The sequence below is a fragment of the Hyla sarda genome, chromosome 7 (genome assembly GCF_029499605.1).
Source record: "Hyla sarda isolate aHylSar1 chromosome 7, aHylSar1.hap1, whole genome shotgun sequence".
Lineage (NCBI taxonomy): Eukaryota > Metazoa > Chordata > Amphibia > Anura > Hylidae > Hyla > Hyla sarda.
The window spans coordinates 196860511-196879236 of NC_079195.1; the positions used below are offsets into that span (position 1 = coordinate 196860511).

An 18726-nucleotide genomic window follows, 5' to 3' on the forward strand; every position below is an offset into this window, starting at 1 on the left:
TAGTTGAGCTTTGACAGGTTTTGTAAGGGGCAGAGTTTGAGGCAATCCCTCAAATCCTGCTACTGGGATCGTGTCCCTGGATAATTGAGCAGAAGTTAGGACAGACTCTTGAATGACTGATTTAGTGGCTCCAGTGTCTACCAAAAAAGGTACTGTCTTGCTATTTATGGTCACAGGAACTGTAAGGGCAGGGGAGTGGCCCTTTAGGGTGACCTGACAAATGGCAGGTCAGTCCTGAGCTTGAGCATCTCTTTTTGTCTGACACTGACTATCTTTGCCTGTTGTGTCCTGTGTGTCACCCCCCTCATCAGCAATACGTTTTCTGCAATATTTTCCCAAAACTCTGGATTCAATTGGTCATTTTTTGGAAGATGGAATTCCTGCAGTATTCTCCCTAGCTGGATTACTGCATCCTTGCCGTGTAATTCTTCAAGGATTGTTTTAAGAGTGTGTATCTGGGGTTCTCCATCTGCCTTCTTTTTGGACATTAGCTAACCCATCCTTAGCCGTCCGGTCCTAAGTAGCTTATTGGGGAATCCCCCGTAAGGTGTCTATTCCCTTGTTGCCGTCCTCTTAGGCGACTAATATGTTAAAAGGCTCTCCTGGCCTTTTCTTGTGATGTATAACAATTCTATATCCTATCCAAAAAGCGAATAGACAAATGCAACCAATAGCAATAACTGTCCTCCACATCACTCTTATAGGGTCAGTGTCCGTCTAGATATGTTTTTACCACACCTTATTCCCCAACAAACTACACGGGCTTATCACATGAAACCTGACCTGGACTTATGATTTATTCCAGGCTCATGCTAGCAACCAGATAATGGTTTATGTGATAATATGGGATTTAAGCATAATGTATGACCCCGTTAGGCGCGTTCACAGATCAGTTCGGCAATACCCTCATAAAATCACATACCATCCTCTCTGGGCTCATACATTCATTCCATGTCTCCTTGCGGAGTAACAGTGTACTTATCCAACCGACAGAAGGTATATGGGTTCTTTGTCTATTCAAATAGACCCACTATCACAGGAGCTTAGCTATTCTAAAACCAGGTCTAAGTGCAGGACCCACAGCCACAGATCTCAGAAGAGCACAGATATAAGAAAATAAAGCTTTTCTTACCTGGCCAGGTTTTGTGTAGTCTGCGGTCTCCGGAGGCCCGAGCCGTAGTGGTCCCGCACTGTAGCTGAGAAACTCCTTGTAAAGCAGCAGGTCCCTGAGTCGAGTGCCAAATAATATTAGGGTCAACCCCAATGGTTGAGTCGTCTTCTGCCGGTGGATACCCAATTAGTGCTTCCCAATAAAGACACAACACAGAGGTTGTAACTGAACTGAAAACAGAAGCTGGACTGGCCTCTCTTTCTCAGTGTATTGCTTATATACATGATATTCAATTGGACTTGCGTAGTAGATTTTAACAATGAAAGGAAGAAGGAAGCAATAAATCTTTACATAATCATCAGACTTAGTAAAAAGAAAAATAAGTTTGTCAGTTGAAGGTTCCCCTAAATTGTCTTCTGCTATAGATGTTAAGGAAAATATAAGAAGTCTCTTGTTCAGCATCCTCTCCAGGATCTTGAATATATAAATCACTAAGCGTCTCTTTAGTCAAAGTTCAGAAGAAGGACACAAGTCAAAATGAAAGTCTTATATAGAATGAAGATGAAGTCTATAAAAATCTAAATGGATTCTCCTCTGGCTCGAAAATATCACTGGCCATACACTTCAGACAGGTGTGTTCATCTGACACCCCTCTCTCCAGGTACAATTATGTAGATGCACGCTTGGCTAAGACTAGGATGCATGTGTTTCCAATGGAGAGAGAGAGAGAGGAAGGGTGCTGCCAGACTTCTCTGGTGGTGACAGGACTCCTCTGAGATCAAAAGTCTTGAACAGTTAAAATACAACATGTTGATCCCTCTCTTTAATGACATCATCTGTCTTGAGTCAAGAGGTCCCAATACACCGTGGATGATTTCTGAAATTGGTGGGTTTAGCACACTAATATACACTGCTCAAAAAAATAAAGGGAACACTTAGGGTATGTTCACACGCACAGGATCCTGCGCAGATTTGATGGATTTGTAACTGCCGATTAGAAACTGTGCTCAGTCATTTCGTTTACATTGAAATCTGCAGCAGAAAATCCTGTGCATCAAATCTGCGTACGTGTGAATGTACTCTTAAACAACACAATGTAACTCCAAGTCAATGACACTTCTGTGAAATCACACTGTCCACTCAGGAAGAACACCGATTGACAATCAATTTCACATGCTGTTGTGCAAATGGAACAGACAACAGGTGGAAATTATAGGCAATTAGCAAGACCTCCCCAATAAAGGAGTGGTTCTGCAGGTGGTGACCACAAACCACTTATCAGTTCCTATGTTTCCTGGCTGATGTTTTGGTCACTTTTGAATGCTGGCGATGCTTTCACTCTAGTGAGACGGAGTCTACAACCCACACAAGTGGCTCAGGTAGTGCAGCTCATCCACATGTGGTGCAACGCCACGTTGCACCACAGACTGTCCAGGAGTTGGCGGATGCTTTAGTCCAGGTCTGGGAGGACATCCCTCAGGAGACCATCCACCACCTCATCAGGAGCATGCCCAGGGGTTGTAGGGAGGTCATACAGGCACGTGGAGGCCACACACACTACTGAGACTCATTATGACTTGTTTTAAGGACATTACATAAAGTTGGAACAGCCTGTAGTGTGGTTTTCCACTTAGATTTTGAGTGTGACTCCACATCCAGACCTCCATGGGTTGATAAATTTGATTTCCATTAGGGCTGCACGATATAGGGAAAATGTGCAATTGCGATTTTGGGCCTAAATATTGCAATTTCGATAAGCAAAGAGATATAATAAATAAATGGTAAAATCCCACCAAGTCATGTGCAATCTCCTCCATTTTACAACTATCCACCCATTTTATGCTCACCGCCCATTTCACATCTCCCCCCCCCCCCATCACGTTCTCCCCTCATGGTCACATCTTCACGCATTACATTTTCCCCCTATGTCACAAGGACCGGGAGTAGGTGAGCCAAAGTTTTTTTTATTTTTCTCCCTGCGCCCTTTTACTTAGCTCAGTGTTTTTTAACCAGGGTGCCTTCAGCTGTTGTGAAACTACAACTACCAGCATGCCCGGACAGCCTTTGCCGGCCCGGGCATGCTGGGAGTGTTAGTTTTGCAACAACAGGAGGCACCCTGGTTGGGAAACACTGACTTTTAGTATTTAAATTTGTTTTTACCTGCTCTGGCCGGCCCCACCTGCAGCAGCACACGGGAGATAGATAATCACAAGCAGATAATCACAAGTTTTCCCGGGAGGCCATATTGCTAGAATGCAAAAAGCAAAAATCGCGATTCGATTGCTTTTTGCGATATATCGTGCAGCCCTAATTTCCATTGATAATTTTTGTGTGATTTTGTTGTCATCACATTCAATTATGTAAATAAGTAGTTCATTCATTCAGATCTAGGATGTGTTATCTTAGTGTTCCCTTTATTTTTAAGAGCAGTGTATATACGACCATCCTGAAGGTGTCCATACAGAAGAGCAAAGACAATGGCCCTGATTTACTGGAATATCGTTTTCTTTGAGGGTTATTTTCCCAACAGTTATTTTCCCACGGTATTTACTAAGGTTTCCCAGCATTTTGCACTTTTTCCATCGATTTGCTTTTTTAACACGTGTTCTTATCTGTAGGTTTTCCTCTGCTCAAATCCACCAAATTTTCTGTGGAAACCTTAGTAAATTTGTTGGGATTTTTCAAAAATGTTGGGGGCACACCCCCTTCTCAGTGACAACGCCCTTTTCCCCAACTGGGTTTTCCAAGTAAAATGGAAAGTTGGTTGTTTTTTTTTTTTCAATTCTGGTGCAAATTCTGGCACAAACAGAATTTCTGGTTCCCAACCCGACAAAACAAGTTGGGTTTACATGTCAGCAAAACTAGGGTAAATGGGGCATGCTGATGGAACACGCCTTATTCTCAAGTGTGGCGCTATCCCTACTCCTGCTACTGTTTGTCTCCGTTACCCTAATATAAGGTATTACACTCGCATTTACTTTTTATACTGTTTTGTAAATTAATTATATATGTTTAATAAATGTTTTGTCACTAAGACATATGATTCATTCATAATTGACTCCAATTGTTCTTCACTTAGTTTTGGTTACATACTGTTAATGGAATTCACATATTTGATGGCCATATATTTACAGGCAGCAGAAGAAACAAAAACGGAACTTATTCCAAGCGCCAGATCCCTCGAGATAGTCAGTCTAACAAAGTAGACCAATTTCCATAGAAGATAACATTTATTCCAAGCATAGATCAACGCGTTTCAGACCCGAAACGGGCCCTTCATCAGGACAGAATGCTGATCTTTATATATATATATATATATATATATATATATATATTTATTTATATATATTTACAGGGGATACACTTGTAGACTATTGTGGTATAGTATTCCCCAATTTCTTTGTTCGTTGTCTTTTGTTTATTCAAGGGAAATGAGCGTATGTAGCTTATTTCCATCTTCCCATTGAGAAAACATCCACACTTGGCTGAACCAAGCCTGTATGTTTAGGGAGGGACAGGCGGAATAGCCGGTGATCAAACAGGTATTGAAAATATTTAGTCACATTCACTGTAGTGTGTGCTCGACACGGAGAACAACTAGTTAACCTCGTTCCAGTGAATGGTTACACATCTTCATTTTACTTATGAAAAAATGATAATTTCCTTAAATAGCGGTTAAGAAAACTATTGAGTGGAATAATAATAAAAGATATTATGAGAGGGCACTGGTGCCAGCTCTGTGTCTCCCGCCTGTATATTCAGTGTCTGCAGAGCTGATTGTATTCTGTATAAAAACTAGCTGCATCTATAAAAGAAGCTGAATACAAATAAAGGAACATTCAGGATGTGCCAAGCACAAGGGCAGCCTCTCCGACACGGCTTCTTTTCTTGGTCTGTCAGCAGTCCTAACATAGCAAACGTGCTTCAAAGTCCAATTAAAAAAAAATTATATACAAAGGATAGGAGAACGTGCCAGCTATACAAAGGGGATACTGGCGGTAAAAGCAAGTCCTGTTTGTATATGGTTAGCTTTGTCTCCACCACATACAGGGATATATAATATGGGGGGCCCTGGTTTTTCACAAATATCTATCATTTTAAGGGTGCCTGTAAAGCTGAACTGTCGCTCATTCTTCAGATATGATAAGGGGAGATGCAGTCCATGTTGAGCGGTCAGGATGCCAGTCAACCGTAAAACGCCCTGTGAGTTCCGTGCACGAGTCCTATTAGAAACGGGCTTGTGCACGGGACTTGCTGGGGTGGTATGGCAACTATACTGCGGCAAGGAACGTCTCTCTCTATGCCGTATGAAGAACAAGCTGAAGTTCCACTGTACAGGTACCCCTTAAATTACTTTTATTTAAAAATAATAATCCTTCCAGTACTTATAAGCTGCTGTATGCTCCACAGGAAGTTCTTTTCTTTTTGAATTTCCTTTCTGTCTGACCACAGTGCTCTCTGCTGACACTTGTGTCCATATCAGGAACTGTTTGGAGAAGGATAGGGTTCCTATGGGGATTTGCTCCTACTCTGGACAGTTCCTAAAATGGACAGAGGTGTCAGCAGAGAGCACTGTGGTCAGGCAGAAAGGAAATTCAAAAAGAAAAGAACTTCCTCTGTAGCATACAGCAGCTGATAAGTATTGGAAGGATTAAGACAGATTTACAAATCTGTTTAACTTTCTGGCACCAGTTTCCACCGGAGTACCCCTTTTAGCATTCTCCCAGCCCTCTGGCAGGGAGCACTTGGTAGGTATTCACATTGGTGTGGTTGCACTGCGGCGGTCATTGTTTCTGTGATGCTTTGTCTGTGGGGTAGTGTGGCCCGGAGCCGGGGGCTTGGTCGGGCAGCAATGGGGCTGCCTGGCCACTGGGTCGCTCACCCTGTGGGCATTGTGTTGCGGTGGTGGTGGCCGCCGCCCGGCGCTACGCCAATGTTGGGTTAGGGACCCACTCTAAATAGGTGGCCTTGACGTGGCGAGTGGGCTTGTACTTTTCAATCAAAATGTATATTAACAACCTGTTAGTGTTTGAATTTATGCTGAGAAGCAATTAGATCAAAATACAAATGGTGGATGTGCGGCTGTGTTTCTTTTTCTCTATTTTTGTTTTACCCCTTTAAGCAGTGGTCTCAAACTGCGGCCCTCCAGATGTTGCAAAACTTCAACTCCCAGCATGCCCGGACAGCCGTTGGCTGTCCGGGCATGTTGGGAGTTGAAGGGTTGCAACATCTGGAGGGTCACAGTTTGAGACCACTGCCTTAAAGGGTACCTGTCAACTCTTCTGACACATCTGGTATAGTAAATACATGTACTCTCTATAAAATAACATTTCTGGAGAATCTTTGTTGTAGTGTTCCCCTGTTATTCCTCCTGGAAATGTAAAAATAAACTGACAACTAGGTGTTACCATATGTTTGTTCAGTGCTGACAGTGACAAGTGTGACCCCCTATTAACAAAAGGGAGGGTAAGGTAGAAAGGAAACAATTATTTATTTCTACTATAGTTACTTTTTATACTACTAATATGTTGTTGTTGTTTGAAGGGAGTGGATGTCATCTGGGTAGAGTGGCCCAGATTTACCAAGGCTGCTGCACTAGAATTGTATCCACAAATGCATTATGTCAAGTACGGACAACTTCTTTAGTCTATGACAGTCATTTATCAAGCCATTTAGTTTATTTTTCTTTACTAAAAATGTCGCAAAAATGTCGCACCTGCGACTACGTGATTTTTCGTGCGACATTTTGACTGGAAAGCGAGAAAAGGAAGTTTTCCAAAACGTAACTACGAAGTAATAATTTTAAAATGGACTACGGGTAGTCTGGTATTTATTAACTGCGACAGTCGCAACTGCGCAAAAAAAAAGTCGCAACGAGGTTAAAAATTGACTAAATTTACTCCAGCTCAAACATGGAGCAGAAAAAGCTACTACCAAAGTAAAAAAGAAGAAATTGCTTACTAGAAAGAAAATTATCAACAGGCTGAAAGCAGTTGATAAATAAGTCACACATAAGCAAAAAAAAAGTAAAGAAAAAAGTACTAAAAAAAGGAATACATAAGCAAACGTTGATAAATGTCCCTCTAAATGTCCCGCTATAAGGTTTGGATGGATGCACATCTTCTGCTTATTCACAAATGCACCAGAATCGTGGCACACAGCAAATAAGAAACAAGGTGCACCAAAAAGAACAAAAACTGCAGCTCATTTGAAGAGGGGTGGGGCTTAACAGAAAAGGACGTGGCATGGCAGGAAGGGGTGTGGCCCAGATTGAGACTCTGTATGCCACAAATGTGCCAAATTTTCAGTGGGTTGTTTTAACCTTAGGTAAGTGAAAAAATAAAATAACAAAAGTGGTCTAAACTTAGAAAAGAAAACAAACTTATCTTAGCCTGATATACAATTGCGTACATTTAGCGGTGCACCCCAAAAATCAAGTTAAAGGGGTACTCCGCCCCTAGACATCTTATCCCCTATCCAAAGGATAGGGGATAAGATGTCAGATCACCGGGGTCCCACTGCTGGGGACCCCGGGGATCGCTGCTGCAGCACCCCGCTATCATTACTGTGCAGAGCGAGTTCGCTCTGTGCGTAATGACGGGCGATACAGGGGCCGGAGCATCGTTACGTCACGGCTCCGCCCCTAGTGACGTGATGGCCCGCCCCCGTCAATACAAGTCTATGGGAAGGGGGCGTGACGGTCATCACGCCCCCTGCCATAGACTTGCATTAAGGGGACAGGCCATGACGTCATGACGGGCGGAGCCATGACGTCACGCTGCTCCGGCCCCTGTATCGCCCGTCATTACGCACAGAGCGAACTCGCTCTGTGTAGTAATGATAGCGCAGTAATGCAGCGGTGATCCCCGGGGTCCCCAGCAGCGGGACCGCGGCGATCTAACATCTTATCCCCTATCCTTTGGATAGGGGATAAGATGCCAGGGGCGGAGTACCCCTTTAACAAAGCCTTTCAGACCCTTTTTGTATTGTAGGTTATACTTCAGCCTCTATAGATGGGACTAGTGGTGACCATAGATTTTAGTTGGACATGTCTTATAAAATAAAAAAAATTCTTTGCAAAAAAATAAATAAAAATAAAATAAAAGATACGTTTACTAAAGTATCCCTGTCATCACAAAAAAAATAATTTAACATGTTACAGAAAGGCATTTGACGTCCCATAGACTTATAATGGGGCTGCAGGAAGGAGGTGACTGCCAGTCAGGGAACGCTAGTGTGCTTCTCCCCACTCGTTCTACTGATCGCAGTACTAAGACCCTGACTGGTCAAAACTCAGATGTCTCTATGACATGTTGAAAGTTTTCTGAAATGAAAAAGACACTTTAAGGATATGTTCACGTACCGCTTACGCAGCATATTTCACGTGGCTCAAAATCTGCTGCACAGCAGGAAAAACGCTGCGTAATCCCCAATCACCATACACGCGGCTATCCGTGCGGCAGCCATGTGTGTGCAGTGAGTTGTGGAGGCGGGACCGTACGTCACAGTAACGCCGCTGCGCAAGCAGTACGTGGGACCGTACCCTAAATCAAAAGCGTCATCCCATTGACAAACAGGACTTTTCTCATTAAATCCTCGCTGTTTTATCAAAAGGTGAAACTGAAACACTTAAAAGGGGTACTCCGCTGCTCAGCATTTGGAACAAACTGTTCCGAGCGCTGGAGCCGGCACCAGGAGCTCATGACGTCATAGCCCTGCCCCCTCATGACGTCCCGCCCCACTCCCCTCAATGCAAGTCTATGGGAGGAGGCGTGACAGCCGTCACACCCCCTCCTATAGACTTGCATTGAGGGGGTGGGTCGTGACGTCATGGGGGCGGGGCTATGACGTCATGAGCTCCCGGCGCCGTCTCCCGCGTTTGGAACAGTTTGTTCCAAACGCTGAACAGCGGAGTACCCCTTTAATATCATATAAAAATAATTATATTTTATTGATATACATTAAAAATATAATAAATGCAAGTGTATAATAAAAGAATGAAAGGAGTGAGGATCTCCAATGGAAAGAGAAAAATGAGCACCGCTCCGGCTTATCACTGTGTATTGTTTTACTCTATTTGGTATATATGTGTTCTCCGATTTCTCTACCATGTACTTTGTGGAACGTTGCGCCCCCTATGGATACCTGTATCCAGAATCTCCACTGGAAAGCGAAAAATGAGCGCCACTCCAGATAAACCCACATAACAACTGTATATCCTAACCATAGACCAAAAGGTAAGTATTCTCATATTCTACAGGTATCCATAGGTGGCGCCACGTTCCACAAAGTACATGGTACAGAAATCAGAGAACACATACATAACAAATACAGTAAAACAATATAAAGTGGTAAGCGAAATTGCGCTCATTTTTCTCTTTCCAGTGGAGATTCTCCCTCTTTTCATTCTTTTATTATATACTCATTGCATTTATTGCATTTTTAATGTATATGAATGAAAAATAATTATTTTTATGGTATTAAGTGTCTTCGTTTCTCCTTTGATAAAATTCTGTGTTTTGAAGTAAAAGGTTATATATAAGGGTACACACGCAATATAGGTTATGATTGTACATATGTAACTATTGCCTATTGGTTCAAAATCCTCATTGGAAGTTTTGCTATGAAATGTTCACAATAAATAAATAAGAATGTGCTGCAAGGTGGAATCCGGTACTAAAATCCTTGTTTGAATTCCGTGTTGATTCTCTGTAGTGTGAACAGCGTCTGAGGGTGCGTTTTCACATAGTTTTTTTGTGTGCAGTTTTTTTTAATGCCAAAGCCAGGAAGGAATCATAAATGAAGGACGAGTATAAATGAAAGACTGAGACGACTCTTTTGATATCCATTCTTGGCTTTGCCTTTATAAACTGTATAAAAAAAACCTGAGTGGAATTTCCGCTTGCGGAATTCTGCCTCAAATTAAAGCCCATAGACTTCTATGGGATTCCGCACTCCCATTCAACCTTTTGAAATTCCGCTTGCGGAAATGGGAGCGCGGAATTCCATAAAAGTCAATGGGCTTTAATTTGAGGCGGAATTCCGCCGTGTGAACAGACCCTTAATTTTGAAAACCTAATCTGGGTAACAAGAGATGAGGTCTGTGGAATAAAGACATCTCCAAGGTGACCTCCAATATTGTTAACACTACGAACTGGAATAAGGACTCTATTAAATGCAATCTTCCGTATCCTGTGAGCAATTGGATGGATGGATAGGACATAGATAAATAGATTTTTTTTTTTTTTTTTTTACCGTAAAAGCACAAAAGCTATTGAAGTTTACTGTAAAAAGTCTCCAGTAAAATCTAACATCTTCAAGCTGAACGCTATTAGAAAATGTGATTCCGCCACAGACTATAAGGAGTTCAGCATGCTAAGAGTTAAATCCTCAGCAATGTCTCAGTGTTTCCAATCTTCCAGCACTTGTAGATGCACAAAAGCCTCCCCCGCTGTATGAATCACATTGCTTGTTACTCACATGAAGCAGCAGCACCGCAGCTAGGAAGCTCTGGCCCTGACAATAGCCAATATCCTCATCATACAAAGAGTATGCCTGAAAGAGAAAGGGAAGAATATAGAGGTCTGAGTGATCGCGACAAAGAGATCAAGAAGAATTTATTTCTGGCAGCTGAACGGCTCTAACAAGTATCATTCTGCAGGGATTTTATTTTTTTTACCCTCCACTTTGAAGACCCATGGTCGCCTACCTATACACACAATGCCCACCGCAAGATGGTCAGGCTTTTCACAATTACACCTTAATCCGACCAACCAATCCATCACTGTCTTCTAGTGCCATGAACCTGTAATAAGAGACGGGCACCTAGGAGAATGTGAGATAAAAACCCAGCAGAGCCCTAAACTTCACCTACAGGGTTGGAACATTTAGCCACAATTTTAACTCATTTTATCAGCAAATGTAAGAATGCAACTTGTATGGTAGTTGTACTGGTGCGTAAGTACCTACAAATTAGGACTGCAAGATTGGGAGAAAATATGAGATTACGATTATAAAGGTAAATATTGCGATTTCGATATGCGGTAGCGATAGAATAAAGAAATGGTGAAATGCACCAATTTCATGTCCAATCTCCGCCATTTAATTTCTATCCCCCATTTCATGTTCACACCCCCATTTATATCTTCCCCATTTCATGTTCACACCCCATTTCACATCTATCCCCCATGTGACATCCCCCATTTAATGTCTATCCCCCCATGTGACATCCCCCATTTAATGTCTATCCCCCCATGTGACATCCCCCATTTAATGTCTATCCCCCATGTGACATCCCCCATTTCACGTCTATCCCCCATGTGACATCCCCCATTTCACGTCTATCCCCCATGTGACATCCCCCATTTCACGTCTATCCCCCATGTGACATCCCCCATTTCACGTCTATCCCCCATGTGACATCCCCCATTTCATGTCTATCCCCCATGTGACATCCCCCATTTCACGTCTATCCCCCATGTCACATCCCCCATTTCATGTCCACACCCCCATTTTACATTGCAGATCGTTCCTGCTCAGCCAATCACTGGCCTGACACATGATCCTGTCAGGCCACGTGATTGGCTGAGCAGGAAACGTCCTGGAACCAGCTGCTTGTCTGGAGGATAGAGACGATACCGGGACCGCACGAAGGAGAACAGGATCTGTGGCAGACCTACGTGGACCGGGGCTAGGTGAGCACGCACTTATTATTACTTATGACAGTTTCCCAAACCAGGGTGCCTCCAGCTGTTGCAAAACTAAAACTCCCAGCATGCCCGGGCAGCCTTTGGCTTTTTGTAGTTTTGCAACAGCTGGAGGCACCCTGGTTGGAAAACACTGAATCGCTATATCACAAAAATCGTGTCGAGGTGGTGGTGGGATGCATCTGTAGTCTCTAACATGTCCCAGCCAGGTGAGGTTTAAAGGATCTCCTGTACTGGGCCCCGGCAGCTCGCGGGAAGGGGGCGTGTTGACCACCACACAAAGCGGCAGCTGACATGCCCCCTCAATACAACTCTATGCCTTCGGCAACCTCCAACTCTGCCATAGTGATGTATTGAGGGGGAGTGTCAGCCGTCGCTTCGTGCGGTGGTCGACACTCGCTATCGGGATAGCGAGCCGGGGCCCGCGATCTGAAGGATAAGGGATACGTTTTTCAGCACTGGACTACCCCTTTAATACTTCTGTATATGGTGTTTTTACATAACAATGTGATTTTTCTATTACTCACTGGTGACACAGGATGTAGAGGTCATTGTCTTCGGATGCTCCCCATTCGTTTTTTGCTGTTTTCTTGGGGGTATATGTATTTTAAAGGGTGGGTTATTGGGAGGGTTATTTTTGTCTTGTATCAATTTTTCAATAAAGATTCTATATTGATAATACTACAGTGTCAATCTTTTGTAAGTTGTCTGTCTAAATGCCATCCGAGATTTTAGATTCCCACTGACGGACATTCCTGTGAATAGGTGTGCGATAAAGGTGAGGAAGACCTTTTTAGGGTGTATTCACAAGTACAGTATTTTGAGCAATTGATGTGCAGGATTTGAAGCTAAATGACTGAACACAGTTTTAAATCTGCAGCTTCAAATCCTGCACATAAAATATGAGCAGTAAACTGTACATGTAAATATTCCCTCAAAGGATAACGTGCTAGCTGCTTACAACCACCAACAGGGTGAATTTAAAGGGGTTGTACAGGATTAGAAAATAACAGCTGCTGTTCTGCACCTGCAGTGCCACACCTGACCATGAGTTGTGCCTGGCCCAAAAAAATGGTGGTCACTCCCATTAAAGGAGATCTCCGGCGAAAAATAAGTATAAGTTGCTGATCGCGGGGCGTCCAACCACATTACTATGGGGTGCCGAGAAGACCTCAGCAAAGCACTTGGGCATCATCTGCGCTCCCATAGAAATGAATGGAGCACGAGCAGTCAACCGGTAGTTGACACACGCTCCCCACTGAGGTCGGACCCCCTGGGATCAGCTACTTATCTCCTATCCTGTGGATAGGGGATAAGTTAATTTTTGCCAGAGTACTCCTTTAAGAGATTGAAGCAGTAACATTATCTCTGGAAGCTTCCTGGGTTCATTCTTTTAAACAAAAACTGATGAAAATTCATAGCCATTTTAACCTGAGCCATACTGACAATGTCAAAGCCGAAAAGGACTGCTGGATAACGTCCCTTGACATTTATGCATTTTTTTTTCCATTTTCCTTTTTATGTTAGTTTTTTGCTGTCTTTAGATGCATACTTAAACCCGCACATGCACACATCTGTTCATACCGTGTTCTTGATGGAGCATCTGATGTGAAAAATGATATCATGTAGAACGGCTCCCTGGAGTGTTGTATAGAAGTAAAGGAGATATGCCAAGGTCAGATGGAGATTATAGTCGGAACTTACCGTATTTTTCGCCGTATAAGACGCACTTTTTCTTCCCCAAATCTGGGGGGGGGGGGGGGGGGGGGGGGGAGTTGGTGCGTCTTATACGGCAAATACCTCTCCTATCGTGGCAGTCCCTGCGGCCATCAACCGCCGGGACCCGCGGCTAATACAGGACATCACCGATAGCAGTGATGCCCTATATTAACCCTTCAGACGCGGCGATTAAAGCTGACCGCTGCGCCTGAAGCGAAAATAACACTAACCCGGCTGTTCAGTCAGGCTGTTCGGGACCGCCGCGGTGAAATCCTGGCGTCCCGAACAGCTTACAGGACACCGGGAGGGACCTTACCTGCCTCCTCGGTATCTGTACCGTGCCGGGATCCCCTGCATGGCCGGTGCTCTCCTTCGTCGTCGCGCACGTGCGTCGGCACGCATAACGACGTGATGGCGGTGACTGAGAGCGCGGATACCCGGCAGCAGAGACGTTCCGGGGCGACACGTGAGTATTACCTCCTATACCAGTGGTCTTCAACCTGCGGACCTCCAGATGTTGCAAAACTACAACTCCTGGCATGCCCGGACAGCCAACGGCTGTCCGGGCATGCCGGGAGTTGTAGTTTTGCAACATCTGAAGGTCCGCAGGTTGAAGATCACTGTCCTATACTTTACATTGTATTTGGTTCAGAATCTTTATTTTCTAGATTTTTATCCTATAAAATTAGGCGTGTCTTATATGCCGGAGCGTCTTATATGCCGAAAAATACGGTAATAAAGAAAGTGTTAGTGAGTGTCTCATTTAAGACAACCAAACGCTCTTGGTCATTGGTAAAGTTAGTTCAGATGAACCGGCATACCCAGGACCCCCGACACGTGACAAGGTCTTACCTTACAGATTTTGTATAGCGAATCTTGTCCATCTCCATCCGTGTCCTTGAAGTAATCATGTGCAGGGAAGGTACGGTGGATATCTCTTTTGATGACACTCTCTTGGGTAGAATCCTGGTAAGACAACATAAGGCGCAGCTGTTATCGTCTTTTATTTTGTAAAAGCCAAACTCTGCCAGCATGATAAATCCAGCAATACCCAGTGGCCCTCGATGAATTATCTTGTACTCAGTGAAGCAAGGGAAGAGAAGTGACACCTTCATTGACTTCATTGAACAGTGTCTGTTATGTCTGAAAGAAATGTCACATTTTATAACTGCAACAATTCAATCAGAATTTAAAATTAGACTTGCTGGGGGGCCATTCAGGCTCAGTTACTAAGTAAAATAGGTAGCAAAAAGTAAGAGTTGCAATAGCAGCTATTTTGCTTCATAGATAAATCTAATCTGTTCACATAGATAATAGGGAAGTTGTGCAAAAGCTCCTGAGCCTTCCATTGATTATCAATAGCTGTTAGCTTAAGATCTGTTTGCTGGCAAATTAGATGGCTAACTCCTCTATTACAAAGTTCATTTGACTCATTTGTAGGAGCAGTTGCAGATTTGGCAATTTTATTACATTTCACACACTATTTTTTTTTTTATAACTCCTTTACGAGCTTAGCGTATTAGCGTATACAATTTATAAATTGATCTCAGTAATAAACATGTAAGTCATTAACTCCTAAGCATCCTCTACAGGTGTTCACAGGTAGCCAGAAAATATTATTAGGCTTTATGTAGGGGATTTGGAGCTAAATATCTAAAGAAAAAAAAATTTGAGCTCTGACACGTTATTTAAAGGGGTACTCCGCCCCTATATATATATATATATATATATATATATATATATATATATATATATATATATATATATTAGGGAATAAGAAGTTTAAAGGGGTATTCAGGATTTTTTTTTTATATGACTATGCTACAGGGGCTGTAAAGTTAGTGTAGTTCATAATATAGTGTCTGTACCTGTGTGTGACGGTTTTCTCACAATTCTTCTGTGATTTTCACTCCACTATTTATTTTTACCAGCATACAAAATGACTGTTGTCTCAGATTTTTCCCAGCTTGCAATGCGGCCGAGACCTGACTCACTAGTCAGCTGATGAAAGGGAGCCTGTGTAGCCACCCTGATTGAAAACCACAGGTCTTTTGAATGGATGCAGCTCATTTATGTTTCAATGGGTGGGGTGGCTGATGTGTGGGAGGGAGGAAAATGGCATTGTGGGATTTGCAGTCATAAAAAGAAAAGTCAAACAGAAAATACAAGTTCACAAAAAGCTATCCACAGTGTTATGGTAATCTCTTGACATAGCCATTTAGCCCCAAGACAAGCGCAGATTCTTCCTAAGCATGTCCACTACTGTCTGCCAGGTACGTACTAAAATCACCTTATGGTGGATAACCCCTTTAAACGCAAGGGTCCGGCTGCTGGGAACCCCCGCTATCTCCGGAACCGCATCCCAGTCATCCGGTACACGGAGTGAACTCTGGCCAACACAGCCACCACACCTCCTGCATTCATGTCTTTGAGAGGAGGTGTGACGGCTATATAGTAGCCCCGATAGACAGGAATGCAGGGGGTGTGGTGAGAAGTCACAAAAACGGAAGCCCCAGGTTTCAGTGTTCAGAATGCTGCCACGCTGAACTGAAGATCGCAGGGGGTCCCATTGGCCGGATCCCTTATGATCAGACGTCTAATCCCCTATGCTTTGGATTGGTGGATAAGATGTTTAGAGCCAGAGTACCCCTTTAAATGGAATCTGCCACACTAAACAACTCTGCCAGTATCATGCTATAGTGCAGGAAATGCTTAGGAGATTAATAAATACTTTTATGGGAATACACTCAGTATAGCTTGTCATTCGAGTATTTTGAGTTTAGGAGCCCAGTGGGCGGTGCTATTAAGTGACTGACAGATTTCTGTATTCAAGCTCATACAAGGAACGTTATCACTAAGTGAAACCGCCCACTGGACTTCAAAGTCAAGAGTAATTTATTTCAGGGAAACGTGTAATGCTCCATAGGTGGCGCTACAGTGAAAATGAATACCTGCTGCAAATCTGATTGCTAGAGGGTCATAGAGTCAGATTATCTTCTGATCAGCTTATTGTTAGGCTTCTTTCAAAAGAGCCAAATGGACCCAGAATGGGACCGAGCACAACGGCAATCTGAACACTGCCTTAGGTGAAAGATATTGTGCAAAATGTATATAACTACAGCATAACATGAAGTATATCAGCAAGCCATGAAATTATAAAGCTATAAACCTCTATGCTGCCAATAATAGCACTGAAGATTTAATGAATCTGTCTGCAGTAACTATGAACAACCTGACTTGGTTAACGGCACAAAATACCCTTGGGCAAAAAAATATTTAACAGGAAGAAAATACTTCTGGGTGAAACAAGATGCCATAAAATTATTAATGATTTCTGGTCATGGAAATCTGGGAACTGCAGTTCTTAAGCTCAACAAATCTAAACTATTTGACTGCCGACAGCAAAAAAAATAAAAAAATAAAAACTATAAATAATACACTGCTCAAAAAAATAAAGGGAACACTTAAACAACATAATGTAACTCCAAGTCAATGACACTTCTGTGAAATCACACTGTCCACTCAGGAAGCAACACTGATTGACAATCAATTTCACATGGAACAGACAACAGGTGGAATTATAGGCAATTAGCAAGACCTCCCCAATAAAGGAGTGGTTCTGCAGGTGGTGACCACAGACCACTTATCAGTTCCTATGCTTCCTGGCTGATGTCTTGGTCACTTTTGAATGCTGGAGGTGCTTTCACTCTAGTGGTAGCATGAGACGGAGTATACAACCCACACAAGTGGCTCAGGTAGTGCAGCTCATTCAGGATGGCACATGAATGCGAGCTGTGGCAAGAAGGTTTGCTGTGTCTGTCAGCGTAGTGTCCAGAGCATGGAGGCACTACCAGGATACAGGCCAGTACATCAGGAGACGCGAGGAGGCCGTAGGAGGGCAACAACCCAGCAGCAGGATGCTACCTCCGCCTTTGTGCAAGGAGGAGCAGGAGGAGCACTGCCAGAGCCCTGTAAAATTACCTCCTACAGGCCACAAATGTGCATGTGTCCACTCAGATGGTCAGAAACAGACTCCATGAGGGTGGTATGTGGGCCCGACGTCCACAGGTGGGGGTTGGGCTTACAGCCCAACACCGTGCAGGACATTTGGAATTTGACAGAGAACACCATGATTGGCAAATTCGCCTCTGGCGCCCTGTGCTCTTCACAGATGAAAGCAGGTTCCCACTGAGCTCATGTGACAGACGTCACAGAGTCTGGAGATGCCGTGGAGAACGTTCTGCTGCCTGCAACATCTTCCAGCATGACCAGTTTGGCGGTGGGTCAGTAATGGTGTGGGGCGGCATTTCTTTGGGGGGGGGGGCGCACAGCCCTCCATGTGCTTGCCAGAGGTAACCTGACTGCCATTAGGTACCGAGATGAGATCCTCAGACCCCTTGTTTGAGCATATGCTGGTGCTGTTCCTCACCAATGCAAGACAATGCTAGACCTCATGTGGCTGGAGTGTGTCCGGAGTTCCTGCAAGAGGAAGGCATTGATTCTATGGACTAGTCTGCCCGTTCCCCAGACCTGAATCCAATTGAGGACATCTGGGACATCATGTCTCGCTCCATCCACCATGGCCACGTTGCACCACAGACTGTCCAGGAGCCACCTCATGAGGAGCATGCTCAGGCATTGTAGAGAGGTCATACGGGCACGTGGAGGCCACACACACTACTGAGCCTCATTTTGACTTGTTTTAAGGACATTACATCAAAGTTGGATTAGCCTGTAGTGTGGTTTTCCACTTTGATTTTGAGTGTGACTCCATATCCAGACCTCCATGGGTTGATAAATTTGATTTCTGTTACGCCGAGCGCTCCGGGTCCCCGCTCCTCCCCGGAGCGCTCGCTACACTCTCGCTCCCGCAGCGCCCTGGTCAGATCCACTGACCGGGTGCGCTGCGATACCGCCTCCAGCCGGGATGCGATTCGCGATGCGGGTGGCGCCCGCTCGCGATGCGCACCCCGGCTCCCGTACCTGACTCGCTCTCCGTCGGTCCTGTCCCGGCGCGCGCGACCCCGCTCCCTAGGGCGCGCGCGCGCCGGGTCTCTGCGATTTAAAGGGCCACTGCGCCGCTGATTGGCGCAGTGGTTCTAATTAGTGTTTTCACCTGTGCACTCCCTATGTATACCTCACTTCCCCTGCACTCCCTCGCCGGATCTTGTTGCCCTTGTGCCTAGTGAA

General features: G+C 44.1%; 1 protein-coding gene across 3 annotated transcripts in view; it reads right to left on the reverse strand.

The window, feature by feature from the left end:
• Positions 1 to 18726, reverse strand: part of RABGAP1L (RAB GTPase activating protein 1 like) — a 430423-nt gene that overhangs the window by 139417 nt on the left and 272280 nt on the right. For all 3 annotated transcript variants that reach the window (XM_056532031.1, XM_056532030.1, XM_056532027.1), the window contains 2 exons: positions 14389 to 14502; positions 10592 to 10666 (listed from right to left, as the gene is read on the reverse strand). In XM_056532031.1, the coding sequence (XP_056388006.1) occupies positions 10592 to 10666; positions 14389 to 14502 (189 nt within the window). The remainder of the gene's footprint in view (positions 1 to 10591; positions 10667 to 14388; positions 14503 to 18726) is intronic.